Genomic DNA, 16,016 nt, shown 5'->3' on the forward strand with positions numbered 1-16,016 from the left:
CCTACTGGAAACAAGATTATGAAGCCGGTAAGAAGGAATGGTGGTAAATCTGACATTTGTTTGTATATTTATGAAGTTAGAAGAACTGTGGTGTAGTTTCTTTTTAATACAAACCTGGGTGAAGTTCAGCAGCCTGTCCGGTCATGGCGGGGGCGGGATCTTGCAGCTGGTAGGCTGCCGTTGAGCCTGTGCCATCCACGCTGTTGGAGGTCATATAAGTCCCGTAAGCGGAGGCGGAATAATACTGGGCATATTGGTTTTGGCCAAACGTCGTATATGAGGGATAATCCTGCAGAGAATAACAAGAATTATGAGCACACAAGAGTGCAGAGACAAAAAGAACATAAAAAAAAACCAACAGGAAAATTGAGATGTTTAACTTGTCTGGAGAGGTTCAAACTGACGTTTGAAGAGAGATTTTACAAGTGTTTCTTCTCATTTCTCTAATCTTTTATTCCCTGGATACTGTAGTTTATATCTCCAAAACAATTAAAGCCTTGTGTTGCTGCTTTTTACTGACCCAGTGGAGATGGAGGCGCTTTTATGAGTCAGCTCTCTAAACCTGTCACTACGTCCATCTCTACAAGTCCTTATAAAGTGGAGCACACCACATGAATGCACACACATGCACAGTTGGTGTGTAGTCAGCAAATTGTGTACGCAAGCGTGCATATTCACACATACTGTATACACACAGACTTGCTGTCTGTCAGTCTCTCTCTCCCTTTCTGTCTCTTGCTTGCTTTGTCTTTCTCTGTTAAACACACACACACACACACACACGACATTCACTTGACCACTCAGAGCTAACATAGCGTAGCGTGATTGATCTACTTGGTAAAGAACTACCTTGGGAAATGGGCTTTCTTATTGGGCCTGGGAAAATGTGTGTTACCTAAGCTCACTTTCAGCTGGACTGTACCAGCAGTCCAGGTTTAAACTAAAAGGACAAGCACACGCACACACACACACACACACACACACACACACACTGGGGTACCTGCTGTGTGGCAGTGTAGTTGGCGAGGTTGGACACTGAGTTGTTGGTGGCGTAGAGGCCTGAGGAAGGAGTGAAACTGGAACCTTGGGACAAAAAGAAGATGGAATTAGACAAAGAGACCACAGAGAAGAAATAAAAGGGACACAGAAAACACACTTATACTGTGTGCAAAGTCATAGCTTTAAAAGAAAAGCTCACTTTCAGCAATAATTAAAAATAAATAAAAACGTCATTGTTTTTAAAGGCTGCTTTTTAAGGCAGCTTCGGAATAGATATTTGGCAACACTGTCGTAAAAACTTGTTGCCGACTCTCCCCCCTCCCATCTTCTCCCTCTGGTCATGTGCATTTGTTTTCAAAGAAGCCGGCGAATGCACGGAGCCATGTCCACTGAGGTTTTTCTCGAAATATTACCCTTCTCTCCTGGGTCTGTAACATTATTCTTTTTTCCTACAATGGCCTTAGAATGCTGTCGGAGCAGAAGCTGACAAGAAACTCTGTGGCAGATAAAGTTTCTGATCAAAGATACTTACAAGTGCAACAGCAAGAACAGCAGGTCAGCATCGGATTTGCAGGCTTCTATTTGTCTCAGTTCTCGCCATTCTGAAAATGCAGGTCCGATGTTTACTCGTGTCTGACTCCTCGCTGGGTCAGTCTGCTGTTTCCTCTTTCTCTGTTCCTCCAACAATGCTTTCCTAGCTTTCTGCTTCATTTTTGCCGGCTCAGACATGACGATAGTGTGAAAAACTCCATCGCTACCTTGTTCTTATAACTAGCCGGTTCCTGGATGGGGGCGTATAGCGGCGTGTATGTGTGCAGTGCCAAAGTTGCAAGGATGGCTTTTCCGCTCACAGGCGCTAGGGGGAAGCGAGACGGCCACCATTCAACCCGAAAAAAAGTCATATAACCAATCCAATGACTTCGAAGCTGTTCAGTTAAGGTAAATTAAGCTAAAAAAAACTGCATAGTTCCCCTTTAACAGGAAAATAAATCATAATTATATTACACGTTGTTAAATTGAGGTGAGAGTGACAAGTGAAGCATTCAATGCTGAAGTGTTTAATGCTTGCAACTGACCTTGCAACTGACCTGGCATCTGATAGGGTGAGTATGCAGTCTGTCCGGGCTGAGGTGTGGTGAAGCCGGGGCTGTAGCTGAGGCCTGTCTGCAGAGGAGACTGACTCTGAGCCAGGCCGCTCTCTGTCTTAATGCCCGGCAGCATCACACCGAGGTCTGTGGCAAGAAACAGAACCCACGGAATATTATACAATGCAATGCATATTTTACAGCATCAGCAAACTGTATCGTTAAAACTGGAAGATGAACAGAATTTCACATTCACATATTCACATATTTCACTTTATGCCATTCTTTGGTTTGGCTTCAAAAGAAACCCCCCAACAATGTTCTCCTCTCTTAGTATCCCACTAAGGTTTCGCTCTAAGTTCATTATAAACCGTTTTTTCTTTTTGGCACATAACCTGCACTTTCATTTGAGTAAATCTTTGTAGAGTAACACTTCTTCTACTTCAGTCAGACACTGTTTTACACAATGGATTAAAAAATAAATGTGCTGTTTATATGTGTTCATTAGTGCGGCCACTGTATGTCACTATGTGTCTTCATATATATGAGTTTAATACTACCATAGGAGGACAGTCCGTATGCCTGTCCTGCCTGGGAGTAAGCGGTGTAGACGGCTGACTGCTGCATGCTGCTGAACTGGGGTTGACCAGCGTACGTCGGCATGGGAGGGGCTGCCGGTGTGGAGAGAATGTGAGGGTAGGTCCTGGGAGAGGAGAGGAATGACATATGAGGTAGATACAAAACACGTGATTGTAGAATAGGCAATAATGATGAAGTCTAGGAGACGGTATGCTGAAAAGAATTCTTAGAAAGCAGCTTCTGTTGTGTAAAAAGTCAGACTTACTTGGATGGGTAGAGGGGAGGGGAGTACTGGTGGGCTGAACGAGGGCTGTACCCGCTGCTGGTGATTACTAAAAACAATAATCAAAAACAACAAGGCAACACAAGGTTATGGATGGTGTCAACTAAAATCTTCTGTTTCCTTTCACATTTCACAAAACCACTCTTGAACAGCACAATTCAAGGCCTCGGGCTTGTTGGAGTTGTAATGCTGTTCCAGTAAACATAATTTGAAGCATTTTGAATGGAGAGAAGCCAAGTTCTCCCCCTTTAGAGAGCACTGTAGTCCATGAAACCCTTACAGCGGGCCTCATAGTAAAACACAATGTCTGTTTGTGGTCATTGAGATGTCAGAGCTCAATACCGACAAACACCCCGCTGCTTCTTAACCCTCACTGTGTGTTGCTTAATGGTGTTGTGTCTCAGTGTGTGTGTGTATATTGCATCGCATTATGAAAGAGCACGGGAGGGGGGTCGTGTGTGAGTCTAAAAAAAAAGGACAAGTATAAAAATGTCTCTCGCTCTCTCCCATCCCTCTGCCAGCCTTTGATGACGAAATCCAAGGACAAGCAATACTTCATGGGATTAGAGCTTTCAGCAGGCCTACTGCTCAGCTGAAATTGATGATGATGTTTGTGTGTGTCTGAGAAAACAGAGTGATATAGAGCTGACTAGTACAGAGATGTGATTTTAGAAACTCTAGATGAGGAAATAGTACATGAGTGCATTTCTGTAGGCAGATGTGTGTGTTACCTGAGCCTGCATATGTCTCCAGTGCTGTGTCGCCTGTCGTAGTGACTGTATCGCTGTTGTTCATAGGCTCTGTTTTCACTTAAGGAAGAGGAAAAAGATTGGTGTTAGGGGAGGCCAATAAGGTAGTAACACACACACACACACACACACACACACACACACACACACACACACACACACACACACACACACACACACACACACACAAATAAGAAAAACTACCATGCAGTTCCAGTATGGGAGCAAATGCTGTGTGCAGGGTTCCCACTCAAATTGATATGAAATTTCATAGCTGTTAAATGACTTTCTATAACCAAGTCAAAACACCACCATGACCTGTTCCTCCTTGATTGTTTCTTTTTTTGTAATGATTAAGTTTTAGAAAATATAATCATGATGCTTTGGGAAAATCCCCTGATATTAACTTACTTCCCCAGTTCAATGAATCAAATTCTCCAGCTTTTGATAAATGTGTTGACTGGTGGGAACCCTGCAACTATCCACACACACACACACACACACACACACACACACACACACACACACACACACTGTGATAAATCCAATGGGATCCAAAGAGCAGGGAACACTGCACAGCAAAAGAAAATCACTGCAATTCTGGCACAAAAAAACACATCAGATCTAGGACCAGCCTAAACTATAGAAACCCATTCCTTTTGCATTTAAAGTAAAACTGTATGACCTCTGGCCTTGGATTCACACACACATGCACCTCTGTACCATAGTCCTTGGAGCCCGGGGCAGGGGGCGGGCTGCTGCAGCCCAACAGCCAATCAGCCGTGTTTAGAACTGTCATGTTTTCACCTAAAGGGGTGCAAGGTGGGAAGGTGGTGAGGATACGATGCACTGAGAACCAGATGCCATTCTCAGGTATGTGGGACATGGTGTTGATTATCTTAAAAAGTAGACATTTGTATTGTAAAAGGTATTTTTAAAGAAATAGTTTTGGGAAAATATAAACATTTTGGGAAATATGCTTATTTGCTTTCTTGCCCGGAGTTAAATGTCACTACGACTACCATGTGTCTCATGTACGCTAAATATGAGGCTAAAGCCAGGGAATTGTTAGCTTAGCTTAGCTAGGCATAACAAATGGAGGCAGAGGGAAACAGTTAGTCTGGCTTGACCCAAACGTAAATCTGCCTACTAGCACCTCTTGACGCACCTCATACCATGAGGTTGCCAGGCAACCAGCAGAGACTTCAAGAAGTCACTACACATGCCTAAGAAATATAAAGATCACAACTTAGGTATTTACACTTTGGTTTTTGTACAGATTAAACAAACAAAATATATCATGTTAGTGAGCTTAGATCAGCTTGTATAGGCTGATTTTGTTACCTTCAGACATAGCCATGCTAGCTGTTTACAGTCTTTATGCTAAGCTAAGCTTACCATCTCCTGGTTGTAGCTTCACATTTAAACCTGCAATAATCAAATTCTTGACCACTTGAGGGCAGGAGAAACAAGCTGTAAACACAACATTGACATATTGTTACCTTATATAATTGAAATGGCAAACTTTGTTAGCAAACAGCTGCCTATTGGGAGCGTGCCTATGCTCCCACAGCTCTATGTCCCCACAGCCCTATGTTCCCATATTTCTAAGATTGTTTTCAAAATTAGGCCCTATGTTCTCACAGTTCCCACATTTCTATGATTTTTTCCCCAAAATTAAGCCCTATGTTACCACATTTCCTTTTTCATAAATTTGTATCAGATTTTATCCCCCTAACCCTAACCCTAAAAAATGTTGTGGGAGGATAGGGCTTAAATTGAAGGGAAATGTAGGAACACAAGACCTAATTTTAAAAATGTCCTAGAAATGTGGGAACATAGGTCCTAATTTTCAGTGAAAAAAAAATTCTTAGAAATGTGGGAACATAGGGCTAACCCCTGCCTATTTACAGCAACATTAGCATTCATTTGGAGTTGTGTTCTTTGCCACCTGACAACGTTCAACATTCATTCTTCTTTAGATCTGTTTAGCTTTGTTCTACACCAACTCCTGAGGAAGATATCTGGCTTGTAAGATGCTAAATGTTCCACTATGTTCACCTGCTTATCGCTAACTTTGTCTGTCTGCCATTTGGTGCTGGGCAGGTAGTGTACAGTGGGTTTTTAGAGCTTTTATACTGAAAACACCTGCCTGCAGCAAAACAGTTGTGGGCAGTAAAACCAAAACAATGAGCTGAAAGGTGCTCAAATGCTCTATACGGATGGGGAACTGCAGATTAGGATGATACAGTAATTATCTGCAGGTTAGTCACTAAGAACAACACCTTTCACATACAAGAAGTAGTGTAAATATAAAAATATTGGGTAACACTTTACTTGAAGGTATCTACATAAGAGTGACATGACACTGTCATGAACACATGAACCCTAACCCTAACCATAACTTGTCATGACAAAAAACGGATGACACTTACTAAAAGAAGCGTTATGTCATAAATGTTAGAATGTTTATGACACGTTCATGACAGTGTCATGTCACTCTTATGTAGATACCTTCAAGTAAAGTGTAACCAAATATTGATTATTGCTGCTTTAACAGAGATATGAGAGGGGTATCTGTCTTCTAATCTAACTCTCGAAACAGCAATAAAGCGTATTTCCCAAAGTATTCTTAAAAGAGAAGCACACCTGTTAACCACCTTAACATCCTCCATGCTGTTTTATTAAGTTACTTTTCTTGTTTCTCTCTGAACATGATTAAAACTCATCAACAGTGACCATCTGAGAACTCCATTTAGTTCAGGACAACGTCATTAATCCCCTCGGGGAGCAATACAACCCATCGGACAAGCCCTAATGAAGACAAATGAGTTGCTACGGAGATGGCCCGTGGGCCCGAGCTCTGACTGATGTCAGGTGAGAGGAATGTTGGGTATGTAGTTTGTTTTGGCTGTGATTGTGTAGTCCGGGTTCTGTCTGCTTAAAACATTAACTGTGAGCTCATCAAAAATGATTTAATGTGCTCTAATATGGTCGGATTCCACCGTTAAGTCCACGCTGGCTATTTCTCTGACTGTGTATGTGTGTGTTGACACATCAAGTTGACTAAAATGCAGTATCTCACTTTTTCCATTACATTAGTTTCCATTGCCTGTTAAATCAGCAATAGATCAAAGGATTGCCCTCAACAAAAGCACTTAACATCCAGTGCTATTGCATCAAACTGCAGAAATATACTGCAGAGGACAGACACTGAGAGAGTAGGAGATCAAGGGTGACGGTAGAAAAAGATGAGAAGAAGGAAAGAGAAACACAGACAGAGAGAAGAACGCTCACTGGTGTTGACATCTAAGAGAGCTGTGATGCTTTAATGCTCTTGTAGAGTGAATAGTTTCCAGGAGGATTTTGGGCTTGCACTCAAACATATATACACACACACATACACACACAAAATTTGCTAAGCGGTTAGCGGAGGAGAGCAGAAGTGCTTTACTGTGTGTTTACACACATCCTCCAGTGGTTTATTCAAGTCTTCATGCCAGAGCGAGATGTGAGTATGCGTGCGTTTGTGTGTGCACATGTCTCCTGTCTCTATAAATTCCTCAAAAAAGTACTTATCTCTGCATATTGAAAATCTTTCTGACTGATGGTTTTGCAATAGATTTCATTACATTACATTACACTCATAAGTTTCTTTTGCCCAAAGTGATTTACCAAATGCACTTTTAACTTCTGCTGGAGCAGGAGCCAGATGTCATAAAAAAAACTGGAAGCGCATCTCAAAATAACGAACAGCATGTACAGTAGAAGTGCTTAGACTTTGTATTATATATATATTTTATATTTTCCTATTTAGTTTAAAAATGAGACATCAATTATTGCGAGCATGACATGTCGAGGTGTAGTCTGAAACAGCAGGTTTTCACAGTGACTCTGATGTCCTGACTTCAAAGACATCACTCACTCTTTTCTTGGTCTTCATTTCAGATAAAAAAACATAGATTAAGCTACACAGCACTTATGTAGAACGCTACATAGAATGATTCAACATTTTAGGAAATTTGCTTATTTGCTCTCTTGCCGCGAGTTGTTCCATCAAACACTTTTGGTATTTCGAACACGTAGGTAACCCCGTATGGACATGTACAACACTAGATCTGTTTTGAGTTTCCACTGCAGACTGTACTCTTAAATGCAGGCGGGGTTGTTACTGGATGGTAAGAGCCACAGACAGCCACGCGCTTAGACACAAGTTAAAAAAACTTTTTAGAACTCACTGCTCTATCCAGCCCTCGCTGTATTTCCTCTTCACGGACGAAGCAGAGGAACGTCTGCACCAAAACGCGGACAGCAGTGTTTCTATCTCCACCTTTCAATATCAGATCAATGTGCTAGGTACCTCATTGGAGGGGTAATGAAAAAACAGGATGGAATGGAGCGGTTCTATTGGTACCATCCAAACGCAAAAATAACCGTTCTGATGTGTAACACGCTGAACTGAAGTGAATTGGACTGCTTGATGGAAACGACTCTTTAGATGACAATATTGATACCACTCTCATATTTGTAGGTAGGTAAAAATTTAAGCTCCAGCCAGCAGCTGGTTAGCTTAGCTTAGCATAAAGACTGGAAACGGGGAAACAGCACTGTGGTGGAATTTCCAGCTTACGTAGTCATGCTTTGTTAATTGAGACAGTGGTACCCCATGGCTCATTCAGGTCAGTGTCCAACATAACCTCATAACCTTTCCAGGCAGAGGAGTACTTCAACCCTGTGCCTCCATCCATTCAGGGTATCTAGGCAGCTGCATGATAAGGGAATGTTTAGTTTCAGGACTGTCTCCTTTTGGAGGTCAGTGGGCCTGCAACACTTTTGCATACTTCCCAAAGAGAGAAAGAGAGAGAGATAGGTTGAACTAGGCTTTAGCATCTGTGTTTAGGCGCCTGCAATATCTTTGTTTAAATTGAAGGTTCTGCTAAACGCCTCCAGCATGAGTTTAAGTACACCTTCAGGAAGACAGGAACTTCAGAAGTTGGGATGGCACCTACACTGAACCTTCTTCATGTATGTGAAATGAGTTGTGATGCTCCTGAGTTTTTCCTTAACAAGCACCTTTTAAAGCTCACTAATTAACATGTTATATCTTGTTTGTATAATCCGAATATAAACACTTATTTTTACATATTTTGTTGCATTTGTTACCAGAGGCAAGCTAGCTGTTTTCTTTGTGCCAAGATAATTTAATCGGCGTCCTGGCTGGAGCTTTATATTTATTATACAGACATGAATGTGGTATCAAGCTTCTCATTGAACTCTTGGCACATGTGTATTTCCCAAAATGGCGCACAAGTGTCAATAAGTACACAGCCCATTTTGATCTCTCCCTAATGATCTCGCTAATGTTTAGGAGTCTCATTAATAACCAAATGCAAATTGAAAATAGAATTGGCCTAAAAAAGAAAAACAAGACCATGATAAAAAAAAGAAGATAAAAACTATAATTTGAACAACAGACCAAAAAAAAAATCAACTTTATAACTAACTTTTCTACCATAGACAAAACTGCCCATTCATTACTGCAGCACCAAAGACATTGTGCCTTCTCACCTCCTGTTCCATTGGTGGTGACGGAAGGGCTGCCAAGGTTGTTCTTGTCCAGTTTGGAGCCTGTCGAATCTCCACCACCCACACGGTTATGAGGACTGGCTAGGTCCTGCATTTCCATAGACCTACAGAAGGGAGGAGGAGGGGGGAGAATGTAAAGATGAACTGCGATTTTAGAATGAATAACAGATTAACAGTAATATTCTCTCACAGCTGGGAATCTCCCACCTCTATATATTACGTTGAGAACACATTGAACACATTCAATGACATACTGCACACTGTATCCACACACACACACACACACACACACACACACACACACACACACACACACACACACACACACACACACACACACACACACACACACAGGTTTGTGGTACTATCTTTGTGGGGACCCGCCATTGACATAATGCATTCCCTAGCCCCTTACCCTAGCCTTAACTATCACAACTAAATGCCTAACCTTAACCCTTACCCTCACCCTAACCATAACCTAATTATATGCCTAATCCTAAAACCAAGTATTTGGAGCCCTTTAACGCTCAGATGCCTAAGGTCATTTTTACAGTTCATTGTCCGTCTGGTTAAAAAAGCTTGTAAAACATCAACCCTGTTGTCTACAGTCAATTTATGAACATCATTTTTTTCAGGACAAACTGGGCTATTAGAATATTTGTGCTGCAGTGAGGTCACTTGAATGTAAAAAAAGGTTTTATGACCTATAAATAAATAAAACGGAACATGAATCTCACAGATATGTATTGATATCACACACATATCAATAAAAGCTAAGCCAATCTCCTGTCTAAATCTGTTCCCATATGTATTAGGAGTCACACTGTGAAGAAATAAACATTATAACTTATGCAGTTGACAAAATATATAAATAAAAAAAAAAAAAAGTCCAGACGCTTTTGCCCTCATGACATTCACTTATGCCAATAATCAAATAATAGTGTCATATTTATTGAAATCACACACACAGCAATGTTCTAAAACAGTTCTCCTATATATTTGGAGTCATGCAGTACAAAAATAAACATAATGAACATTATAACTCATGTAAAAGGACAAACTATTTACATTTCTTCAAAAAAGGCCCAAATGTGTGCCACATCTCAAAACGTTATTCTCTGTAGAACGGTAATAGACTGGAGTGACCTATCTTGTCACTCTATAGCCTTTGTTCTCGCTCGGATTCGCTGGATGATCCATCTTTCCACTCCATAAACTCTTTGTATGACGGACCTGCCTTCCCATTGGTTGAAAGACGTCAACACAATCTCACAAAGCATCATGGGATATTCAAAATGGCAGCTAGCATCGAGCTAGCGGCAAAAATGACGGAAAATTGATCGATTATGGACATCAAGTGGATAAATCTTGGATATAAGCGTTTGGCTTTATTGCTGAACAACTCCGAAAAGAGGCACAACTTCCAGGCTGGATAGAAAACCTTCTGTAAAGGCTACAAAGACACCAAAGACACCCCCGTGATGGCTAAGTCCTTAGCTTTTAGCAGGAAAATCGGTAAGTGGCTAAATTAAACCGTTATCAAATTATCTAAATATTAATCAGAGGTGCCGTTTCGTACGGTACCGTATCGTTGACGATCCTTTAGGGCTCTTGTGGGGTCCAGCATTTTGGCCCCACAAAGCTGTCGGGACCCCACAAGTATACTGGACTCCTGGTTTTTTGGACCCTACAAATATAGTTAAACAAGCACACACGCACACACACACACACACACACACACACACACACACACACACACACACACACACACATACATACATACGAAGTCATAAACGTCATGCTTTTCCGTACCAGTTAGCTTACATGAGCATGTGTTCAGAGGTGCTAGACATTGTCTGCGGGCCTGCTGGCTCTTTTATGGAGTGTGTGTGTGTGTGTGTGTGTGTGTGTGTGTGTGTGTGTGTGTGTGTGTGTGTGTGTGCGTGCGCTCTTCTGGGCTCCAATACAAACCTACAGCCTGCCAGGATGCTTTAGTTTTACAATGTGTTCCACATGCATGACTGGGACGAACCAGCACACAAGGTGGTAATGGTAGAGTGATGTGTGTGTGTGTGGAGTAGGTGGAAGTAAAGAGACATGAAGAGAATGAAGATGCACATTTATAGCGGAGTAGAAGTCTGCCTTTCATATATCATGACTTGTTTATTTGGATCCTGATTAGTTGTTACCATGGCAACAACCACTCACCCAGTGTAAGGGTTAAATGTTTAATTAATTTTCATGCATGGACATTGTAAGAAAAACAACATTAAACACTCACTCATGACTCTTCATTACTATAGCCACAAACCCACATTTTGACATGTCCTTTGGTGGCGGACATGGTTTAATGTTGAGTCAGTGTTTGTATGACACTATAGACAGTGCCTCGTAAGAACGTGTGTGTATGTGTGTGTGTGTGTGTCTATGTGTGTGCGTGTGTGTGTGTGAGCTCTGACTCACGCCGCCCGCAGGGTGATCACACTTGTGCTTTTGTGTGAGACATCAAAGCGAGAAATTACTGGAGGGAGAATTAAACAAATGCGGGCTGCTGTTCTACCACTGTGTGTGTGTGTGTGTGTGTGTGTGTGTGTGTTTGTGTGTACTAAAATAGAGTGTGTACAATACATCTGTGCCGCGATCTGGAAGCTGGCCATCTCAATGCCATGGGCATCGCCACACATGACTGCAGCCCACAGTCAGACTGACAGGTATAAACATACAGCTTTCAGCGGATGAGAAAGACACAGCGAAATGGCGCAAAAGAGACAGCGGACGAAAGATAAACACTCTAAATCAACTCTCTCTGTCAACTTTTTTTTCTATTTACAGCTAAACATTCATTCTGCTCTCCTGTACATTTTGAACTGAAAACACTGATCACTCTCTTAATATCAACAGTGCTTTATGTGGATGAGATATTGAGCCAACTTCAAACAAAAGCCTAAAAGTATCTCTGCTCTACATGGCAATGACAGTTAAGAACTTTCACAGATTATGGTGCTTTTTTACTTTTTCTCTCTCTCTCTCTCTCTCTCTCTCTTGTGTGCTTCCACACTCTTCATCCATCCTTTTCCTTTGTTTCTCAACAGCAGGAAATGATTTTGTCTCCCCTCCTTGTCTATTTTTCTCCTTTCTTCCCTCTCTGTTTCACTCCTCTCGGGAGGCGATGGCAGGAGTTGGTGTTTCATAAACTCTTTTCTGGTTTTCACATTATGTCTGGTCATTGAAAAAATATGCTGCATCTTAGTGCAATGCACAGTGTACGGTGTTACAATTATTTCCACTATTGATTAATCTGCTATTATTTTTATCAATTAATTGATTCATCTTTTACTGCATTAAATGTAAACGTAAATAAAAAGAAAAACACCCATTGCTACTTCACAGAGCCTATGGTGACGACTTGAACCGTTTTGTTTTCTCTGAACATAAAGCCTAACGACCCAGAAATATTCCATTTACAATGATATGTGGCAAAGAACAGCAGAACAATCTTCTCACTAGAGAAGCTGGAACCAGAGAATATTTGACATTTTTGCACAAATTTTGCTTGAAAAATGACTTAATCGATTATCGCTTAATAATAGCTGCTGATTATTTTTATTTTGATTGACTAATTGAGTAACAGCTCTAAATAAGTGACTGTGTATACAGCTTTGCTTGTCCTTCATTCGGCTCAGTACATGTTTTCCTGTGTGTGTGTGTGTCCGACACTGAGATCCTAGGAAAGCGTTGATGACCTCATCCCAGCACGCAACTGCAGTGAAACCTCACCTCTCTGCACCATAACCAGAGAACTAGGACGCACACGCACATGTACGCACACACACACACACACACACACACACACACACACACACACACACACACACACACACACACACACACACACACACACACACACACACACACACAGACACACACAGTAAACCAAGACATAGAGTTCTGAACAACCTAATGTCGTTTGTCATATTACACAAACATACACATGTGAGCGTACCTGGTGTCTGAAGGGTCTGGAACATGAGATTCACTGTGTGATTTCTTTACCTGCAGAGAAACCAGAGCAGAGCAAATGTTACACACGCATTAATTTAGTGTTTAGTGTGTGATAAACCAGCCTCATAAACCAGTGTTTATGAATCAGATTCATCCCCACTCTGTCGCAGAATGGACATCAGTGGACTGGGAGGCTGCTGTGGTCCCTCTGGACTCACTCACTAACTGTAACTGGACTCACATTTACATTCTCTGCAACTTTGGCAAAGTGCAATATATCATATATATCATATATATTTATTTATATATATATATATATATATATATATATTTATTTATACATATATATATACATACATATATATATATATATATATATATACACATACATATACATATATATATATATATATATATATATATATATATATATATATATATATAATCTTATTTGTACATATGATTTATCACAACCTCCATTTTGCACACCCAATCTGCACACTGTATGCATGCACATTTTTTTGTTTACTTTTTTAAAACTTTTTTTAATTCTTTTTACTTTTTGATTCCCTGCAATACTTTTTGTTCAGTGTTTTTCGTTCATGTCCTGCTGATGTGACACGTGAATTTCCCTCCAGGGATTAATTATCTGTCTATCTATCTATTATATTATTATATCATGAGCTGTTGTTAAACAGCACTTCTAAGAAAGAAAAACGAGGGGTAAAACTCCAATCTGATGTTGAATGACCTCAAAGTAGACAAAAAATTTAAACAAAATGCATTAGACTTTATTTTTTTCTGATTCTTTAAATATTACTAAAATGTATCAATTGTAATAAATCACAACCCGGTGTCTGTAGTTGGAGCCACCACCGTGACAGAAGTGCTAACTGGCATCTAAGTGACAGATATTAACTTTCCCTTGTTCACCCGTGACCCTGCTCCATCCGGAGCCAAAGCCCCTTTCTCAACCCTTAAAGAGTTGAAAGGTTATGGCGGGGTCATGTTAGGTCACAGGGCTCACTCTTCACCCTTAAATGTGTCAGACACTAGACACTAAATCGAGCCTTGACTTTGTGGGGGAGAGGGGCGGGGGGGGAACGACATTTGGTAGTGTCAATCACTGTGTGCTGGAACTTTTCCTTCGTCATTGCATTGAAGAAAAAAATTAAGAAAACACACTTCAGCTCCTTACCACCGCAGCATACCCTCACTGCGCTCACACACAGTGCTGGTTTTTATGTGCGTCGCTGTGTGTGAGGGTATGCGGCGCTAGACGGAGGACCAGCGGTTCTCTATTAAAATTCCTCTCTCTTATTTGGAACAGGAACTAATTAGAACAGTAAATGCAGGGCGGAGCGAGGGCCAATGTGTACCAGCTGCCCTATAATCACTGTGTCAACACACTGTCGAGGTGTAGGGCACGCGTGAGGTGCCAAACACACACACATCCGCATATACAAATGCAAACACACACACACACATGGTCAAATTCACCCAGGCAGCATATATTCCAGTCATTTGCACATTATCGCAATCACAGGTAAGTATACAGAGAAAGTGCTTGGCCAAGCAGACACTAAACTCCAGGTATTTGGAAACTAGGACATTTCTGCGGGTCCGTGTGTGTGTGTGTGTGTGTGTGTGAGAGAGTGGATTTCTGTTTGAGTTGTGGTGTTATGGTTCTGATTAGAGGATCCTGCTGAGAGCGAATAAGAAGCAGCACTTAGCTGTTTAAGACAGGGTTCAAAGGTTAGCCGGTGCCCTTCGTATGGATCACTTTACACACACACACACACACACACACACACACACACACACACACACACACACACACACACACACACACACACACAAGCCACTTTCATGTCACGTTTCATGCTTTGCTGAAATTTAACAAGGCTGTCAGTCACGACATCAACAGCATGGCCGTGAGAAACTGCAATCTACATGTAACACACACACGGGGCTACATACAAACGAGGGTGAGCACACGGCCCGCATGTGAGTGCGCACACACACACACACACACACACACACACACACACACACACACACACACACACACACACACACAACCCTGGCTTTTTCTGTCTCAACAAGATCTGTGAAAACACAAGCACACGAGAGCTTTGATCCTGAAAAGCTTTTATCACTGTTCTTTATCCACTGCACACTTTCTCTCACTGTTGACCTCTCGGAGTCTCTCACATCTCTCAATATCTCACTGCTTTTATCTTTGTTGATCACAAGTATTCCATATTTAATATAATACCATGAATTTATTGTTTTTCTTCATCATGAATCCTAAATGATCTGAAATGTATTTTTTCTGCTAAGTGCGAAAACAATTTTCATTTGTTTAAAATGTCATTAATAGACACTTATATCAATTACACAGAATGTTTATGATCCAAACGAGACCAAATGAACCTACCCTAGTGATGTCATACAATAATAAAGCTACAATAATCTACATGCTCCCTAACTTGTGCGTTCAGATATTCTGCGTCATTCTCGCCTTTTCTGTATCTTACAGTAAAACACGCCCAATTTCATCTTTAATAATAAAACAAAGGGCCTCAAAGCTTACTCTTAGGTAGCCAGAATGCCTGAAGGACCCATTTTGTCACCTGAGCCACTTATATAGGTGACCTTTGACCTGGCTGGCCGGGTGACCGGTCTGGAACACAACCTGGCCAGCCTTGGGACTCCCTGAGGGACAAATGC

General features: G+C 41.2%; 1 protein-coding gene across 10 annotated transcripts in view; it reads right to left on the minus strand.

The window, feature by feature from the left end:
• The window catches only part of eya4 (EYA transcriptional coactivator and phosphatase 4), a 46,969-nt gene that overhangs the window by 11,398 nt on the left and 19,555 nt on the right, over window positions 1-16,016 (minus strand). For 4 of the 10 annotated variants that reach the window (XM_078275041.1, XM_078275040.1, XM_078275046.1 and 1 more), the window contains 9 exons: window positions 13,285-13,334; window positions 9,264-9,385; window positions 4,419-4,502; window positions 3,678-3,755; window positions 2,929-2,995; window positions 2,645-2,787; window positions 2,076-2,231; window positions 1,001-1,083; window positions 115-289 (listed from right to left, as the gene is read on the minus strand). In XM_078275041.1, coding sequence (XP_078131167.1) covers window positions 115-289; window positions 1,001-1,083; window positions 2,076-2,231; window positions 2,645-2,787; window positions 2,929-2,995; window positions 3,678-3,755; window positions 4,419-4,502; window positions 9,264-9,385; window positions 13,285-13,334 — 958 coding nt within the window. Of the gene's footprint in view, window positions 1-114; window positions 290-1,000; window positions 1,084-2,075; window positions 2,232-2,644; window positions 2,788-2,928; window positions 2,996-3,677; window positions 3,756-4,410; window positions 4,503-9,263; window positions 9,386-13,284; window positions 13,335-16,016 lie in introns of those variants that run through there. The other 6 variants (XM_078275042.1, XM_078275043.1, XM_078275047.1 and 3 more) reach the window with 4 other exon arrangements.

The sequence above is a fragment of the Sander vitreus genome, chromosome 18 (assembly GCF_031162955.1).
Source record: "Sander vitreus isolate 19-12246 chromosome 18, sanVit1, whole genome shotgun sequence".
NCBI classification, from domain to species: Eukaryota; Metazoa; Chordata; class Actinopteri; order Perciformes; family Percidae; genus Sander; species Sander vitreus.